General features: G+C 32.6%; 1 protein-coding gene across 1 annotated transcript; it reads left to right on the top strand.

Moving 5' to 3' along the window:
• The first annotated feature begins 1036 nt into the window (after window positions 1-1036).
• Window positions 1037-2802, top strand: LOC149246946 (F-box protein PP2-B11-like). Its single transcript, XM_089442920.1, has 3 exons — window positions 1037-1364; window positions 1782-1887; window positions 2149-2802. Exons 1-3 carry the CDS (start codon window positions 1037-1039, stop codon window positions 2555-2557), a joined length of 843 nt encoding a protein of 280 aa, XP_089299046.1. The 3' UTR covers window positions 2558-2802.
• Window positions 2803-6793: the final 3991 nt, after the last annotated feature.

Below are 6793 nucleotides of genomic sequence, written 5' to 3'. Positions count from 1 at the left end.
AATAAATTGAAATTTTTAGAAAAAAACATTATTGAATAATGTCAATAATAAAAAAGAAGTAAACTAACAATAACATGGAATATAATTGAATAGTGTCCATAATCAAATTGAGATAAAACTAACAATATTATTCAACATGGATATATATATATATATATATATATATATATATATATGATCTCTAGTCTATATATATATATGATCTCTAGATAGACTAAAAAAACCTTTGGAAAATAAATAAATTATTTCTTAAAGATATCTAAATAAATTAAAAAAACTTCACAAAATTGATATTTTTAATAAAAAATGCATTCTCTATGAATCCGAACTTTAAAACTTATAATTTATAATACATTAATCTAACAAAATATATATATATATATATATATATATATATAACTGCATTACAAACATGCTCTCTTGCAAGGGTTTGTTTAATTTTATACAAATAACATGACACACCTAAATTGTCTTTAGCATTAAATTAATGACCCATAGAAATTAATTCACGTCTTAGTGGCTCAACGAATCCAACCGCACCCAACGCTATTCACGTTGATTTTCTGGATAAGGAAAATGTCAACCCCATTACCGACCTCTATATCAGGAAAATCGTAGTTTGTTTAATTTTATACAAATAACATGATACACCTAATTGTTTTTAGCATTAAATTAATGACCCATAGAATTTAATTCACGTCTTACTGGCTCAACGAATCCAACCTCACCCAACGCTATTCACGTTGATTTTCTGGATAACGAAAATGTCAACCCCATTAGAGACCTCTATATCAGGAAAATCGTACCTAAACGTAACAATGCTTGATATTGTTTTTGGTGGCGATGAGCAAAACATATGTTTACACTTTTTAATGGCCTAATTGACAGCTCAACGATTTCTCTCGATTCACACGCAATGATTACATCTGTATGACAACTCGGTTCCAAATTTCTATTGGTTCAATTATTAGCTGACAAATACTCCTCCGCAATATTTAAGTGTTGGTAGATACATGAGCCTCGTGGCGAGGCAATCATGGGCAATTTAACTACCCGAGACAATTCTGGTGGACTTGCTACCATGAGCATGGATAAACCGAGTACACATGAGGATCAAAAAATTCTGGTGGAGTTACCAGAAAGTTGTATATCTGCTATTCTTTCCTTCACTAACCCACGTGATATCTGTAGACTCTCAGCCGTCTCCAAAGTGTTCAGATCTGCGACCTATGACGACTCGCTCTGGAACAAATTCATTCCTCAGAAATGCTACCAGGTCCTACCCAGGGCCGTTATCCCCGTTGCACACTCTTCAAAGAGAGAACTCTACTTTCGCCTCTGCGAATCGATTCTCATAGATGGAGGTACAAAGGTATTTATACATACATAGGTGCCATATAATGTAGCCCAATGGCTTAGTTTAATTGGGTTTAATTGGTAGAGTTTAGTCGTATAAATTATGGGTCAATTCTCTTTACTTAAGATAAAGTTAGTCAAATATTTACCTTAAACTTACTAAAATTGCAAGTGATTCTTTACCTTAAACTTACCAGAATTGTTTCCCTAATGGCCATTAACCACATTCAAATTAAAACAACACAAAAAATAATAAAAACCTACTCCTACAAACACTTTATCTCCAGAAATTAAGAAATAAATAGGCATGATGAACCACTGAACATTTAAATGCCCAAAAACTCTATTATTAGTCATCCATGATTGATTTTGGTTTATACAATTGACCATTCATTTTTTCATATTCTTCATTGCTATGGCAATAGAGATTTTGGCTGGAAAGATAGGTTACATGCTTTCTGCAAGGCACTTAGACATCATTTGTGGAGAAGATCAACGCTATTGGCATTGGCCATTTAGAAAGGACTCCAGGTGAGATTTTATTACCAATTTTATTATTTTTCATTATTGAATAACACTAATTTATTTTTAAAATATCATTATACCAGATATTATAGACAAACTACGAACCTTCTCACAATATGATTTAATTGCTGATGTCTAATATGAAAAAGGATTTTGGTTTAGATGATTCACATATTATTTCGAATAATGGAAGGCTTTAAGCGTCATTCTAGAGATCCAGCTGGATTTTCTTGAAGTTAGTATAATGTTGATATAAATCGTGTTCAGATTTGAAGAGGTTGCGGAATCGTTAATGATTTGCTGGTTGGAGGTCCGAGGTGGAATCGACTGCAGGCTTTTGTCAGCTAATACGGTGTACAAAGTGGTGTTTCTTCTCAAATTTGGTGAAGAATCGTGTGGGTGGAGTGAAGTGCCCATTAGGTTTTCGGTTATAACGCCAGATGGAAATCAGATGGAATTGGAGGAGTTTTTGATGGAAGGAGCAGAGGAAAGGAAGCGTGTAAATGCAAGAGGATGGATGGAAGTGGTTGCAGGAGAATTCACAGTGCGTGCGGGCGAAGATAACGGTGATGGAAATTTTTCTGTCGTTAGATTTGCTATGAATGACGAGAAATTGAATTGGTGGAAAAGTGGACTTCTAATAGATGGAGTGATGATTGAACCTTTGACTTCTTAGTTGGTAGATGCTGCCGGGATCGGCGTGTCTTCTTTTGTTCCGCCCAGCGGATTGCAGAGATCTTTCTCGTATTTTTTCCACCGACGTAAATTATGCAGTATTTTAACTGTATACTTTAAACAAATTTGGACCCAGGATGAAGCCGAGGAACAGGGCAAATTAGTCAAAATAGCCCTTTTTGTACGAACCTTTAATCTCGGCTAAGATTCTTATATAGCTCGGTGATTGGTTCAGGTTTCCAAATAAAGAAATTATAGGGATATTTGTTAGAAATGGCATCTAAGATGTAAACAGTGAAATACAAAATTGTTCTAAATTTGTCCCAAAAAAAAATAAAAAAAAATTGTTTGTTCAGCAACTTTAACTAGCGGCTTGATTTGTAATTTTCTTTCCAGCACTTTTTAATCAGTAGTTTGAGTAGTTAAGACTAGTGGTGGTTTGAATAGTTAAGACTCTTTTAATCAGTAGTTTGAGTAGTTAAGACTAGTGGTGGTTTGAATAGTTAAGACTCTTTTAATCAGTAGTTTGAGTAGTTAAGACTAGTGGTGGTTTGAATAGTTAAGACTCTTAGGTATTAAGTAAGTAGTCAAAATTTTTGTAAGTATTAAGTAGTCAAAATCATTGAGATCTACTACGGGTTATATTAGGGCTAAGTATGGTTAGATTTTTTTTAACATTGAGTAATTTAACATAAAAATACCTTGTCACCTTCTATTCTATATTTCATGGGCTTTTTAAATTTGTATTATTTTGGTAATTTAATTTAAATACATTTTGAAATTTTGATTTAATCATTCTTCAATAATTCCACCCACAATTGCTCATATATTGTAAAGTTATGTTATGTTATACAAACATTTTGACTAGGTTAAATTACATAAAAATAAAAATAAAAATAAAATACAATTCAAAAAATAAAAAATAAAAATATTAATTATTAATTAAAACAGTTTAACTCGTCAAATTAAATAATAAATAAATAAATAAACAAAAGAGATTTTATCCATGTGCCTTTGGTAAATATGAAGCTAATAATGATCTAGGCGAGTACTAATAATAATGTCGATATGTTTATCTATTTCGCAATTGGATTTTTAGATTTTTGATTTGATTATCAATAATTATTAGGTGGATGGTTGGGATTTGAGTTCAATAGAATATTCTAGAATAATTTTAGTAGGATACACAAATTAAAGGTTGAGATTTATCAATTAAAAATTTCGAAGACAAATTTGAAGAATGAATTAGGCAGCGCACAGGTGCGAGCCCAGAGATTGCCCACAAATCAACAACATTGTTGTTTTCTCATTAATAAAATCAATCAAAAGTACAAGCTTTTGTATGATTACATTAAGTTAGGGAGATCATAATAAACTCCTACAAATTAGGATCTAAATCCTGAATAAGAACACAATCCAAACAAATAAACAATCATTTTCTCCATTGTTTCCAAGTCTCCCCCTTAATAGAGAAAGTATTTTTTTCTACACCTAGTATCTCCCTAAACAACTCAAATTTCATTTTCCCAAGAGGCTTAGTGAAAATGTGAGCAACATTTTCACAAGTATTATAATACATTAGAGTAATATCTTTAGAATGTATCTTCTCTCTAACAAAATGAAATTGAGTATCAACATGCTTTGTTCTTGCATGATAAACTGAATTATCTTCCATCTTGATTGAGCTCTGGTTATCACATCTTAACATTGCAACCTTCTTTGGTTCTTCTCCAAAATCTTGAAGAACTCTCCTCAACCAAACAACTTCATAAGTTGTTGCACACAAAGCTTTATAATATCCCTTAGTGGGTGACAAAGATACAATAGGCTACTTCTTGCTACTCCATGAAACAATCCCAGATCCAATGCTAAAAGAATAACCTGTAGTAGATGTCCTATGCCATCACAATCTGAATCTGAGTAGTTTGTTAGCTCAACATCAAAAGAATCAGTATACGTAATACCAAAATTAATTGTTCCTTTAAGATACCTTAGTGCACATGTCACTATTTTCTAATGGATTTCTAGAGGTCTTTCCATAAACTGACGTAACACACTAAAAAAGTAAGTTATATCAGGTATGGTTGTAGTAAGAGAATGCAAGATTCCCACCATATTTGTATACATTGTACCATCTACCTCTTTTGAGTCATCATCATTGTGAAATTTCACATTTAGTTGCATTGGAACAAAATCAGCTTTACACTGATCCATTTTAAACTTCTTAAGCAATTCTCTGATATACTTACTTTGAGAAACGAAAGTCTGACCAACATCCCTCCAAACTTCAAGACCTAGATAGTAATGTAACTCTGCAAGATCTTTCATCTCAAATACTTGTGACATTTGCACATTAATTCCATCAATTAGGTTACCATAATTCCATGTAATAATTAAATCATGAACATATAAGGAAATCAATACAACATACCCCTTCGAATCAAATTTGGTATACATATTTAAGTCAATTTGGCTCCTAATTAAACCCTATTGAAGAAAGAAGGAATCAGTCTTCCCATACCATAACATGAGTGTTTGTGTCAGCCCATACAAAGCTTTCTTTAATCTGTAGACTAGATGTTCTTGACCCTTTTTTCACAAACCCTTCTAGTTGAGTAAGATAAACCTCCTCCTTTGACTCATCATTCAGAAATGCAGATTTTACATCTAATTGGTGAAGATTCCAATGGTACTTTGTAGCTAATGCAATTAAAAATCTCATAGTGTTCAACTTAGCTACAGGTGCAAATGTTTCTTCATATTCAATGCCTTCTCTTTTTGAGTACCCTTTTGCCACTAATCTAGCTTTGTATTTATCTATATTGCCATTTGCTCTAAATTTAGCTTTGTACAACTATTTACATCCTATCGGTTCTTTATCTTTAGGCAATTCAATCAAATCATAGGTTTTTTTTCATTATAGAGTCATATTCTTCCTTCATTTATTTTCTCAACTCTTCATGTTCATTAGCTTCATTAAAACTCATGGGTTCGATGACATTTAAATTACCACTAATCAGGGCATAATCCTTATATCTTGGAGGTAGGTGAAACTGACATGTAGATCTCCTTAGAAATTCATTGTCTTCATCCCTTTTCTCCGTGAATATCCTTCTTCACCTCTAGGTGAGTTCTGACTGCTAATATTGTCCATATCACTAGATTCTTTGATCTGAAAATCACTTATGTATGATCTCAGTTATTTAATGCAGGTATTACAGACTCATGTGCTGGTGTGTTTCTCTATTATCTTAGGCAACGGATCAATAAGATTGCAAAATAAACAGACATTGGAAAAAAGTAAGAGAAACACGACAAGCAAATGAAAAACACAACAATTTAATAAGGAGTTCACCCAATCCTCCTGGGCTACATCTCCTGGTCCAACTTTCAGTGGTGGCCTTCATTTATTGTGTCTTTAAGCAGAGTTTTTACAATGACGAGCTCAATTTGATTCTCCTATAGCAGATGATGCTTAGGAGGGTGGTACTTGGATTCCCCAAGCCACTAGAGTACACAGACTCCCCCTACCAAAGTCTCGACCTCAACTAGTCTTAATCAGGGAAAATTTTAAGAACCCCCCCTAAATTTATAAATATAATAAATGGGCGAATCTCTATGGTATATAGGAAAAATGGAAGGCGATTTTATCAATAATATAATATGTATATATAATTTTTTGGCGAATTTCTCACCAGGCATGGCGAATATTTTACTCAATTATAAAATCTTGTAAGATCTTGGCGAGTCTTTCACTAAATAATAAAACTTTGTAAAGTCCTAGTGAATCTTAGCATAGGATACATGCTGGTTTAATTCCCCATTTAAATAGGCTACATTCCAGGTGAATACCATGGGTCAATACCATGTGCCATTTTGGTGAATACCATGGGTCAATACCATGTGCCATTTTGATGAATACCATGGGTCAATACCATGTGCCATTTTTATTTTTATTAATTCTAATATTAGGGTTAATAATGGTTTTTTGCATGGTATTAATAACAATCTAGTCCATGGTATTTGTCCCATAGTATTTTGGCCATAGGTTTCACCTAAATATAACCCATTTTTTGAGTGTTCGTAAATATAAGGTGACTTATGGAGTAAATATAAAAAAATGTTTTATTTGTTTACCATACCTCTCGTTTATTTATATTTTTATTAATTTACCATACCTCTTTTACAAATATGGTATTTGGCCCATAGGATTCACTTAAATAAAACCTCTTTCTTG

Source organism: Pinus tabuliformis, chromosome 7 (assembly GCF_031772625.1).
Source record: "Pinus tabuliformis cultivar Carrire ecotype Pingquan chromosome 7, CPIR1, whole genome shotgun sequence".
NCBI lineage: Eukaryota > Viridiplantae > Streptophyta > Pinopsida > Pinales > Pinaceae > Pinus > Pinus tabuliformis.
Note: the sequence above shows the minus strand (reverse complement) of the source record. Positions and strands in the feature narration are given on the sequence as shown.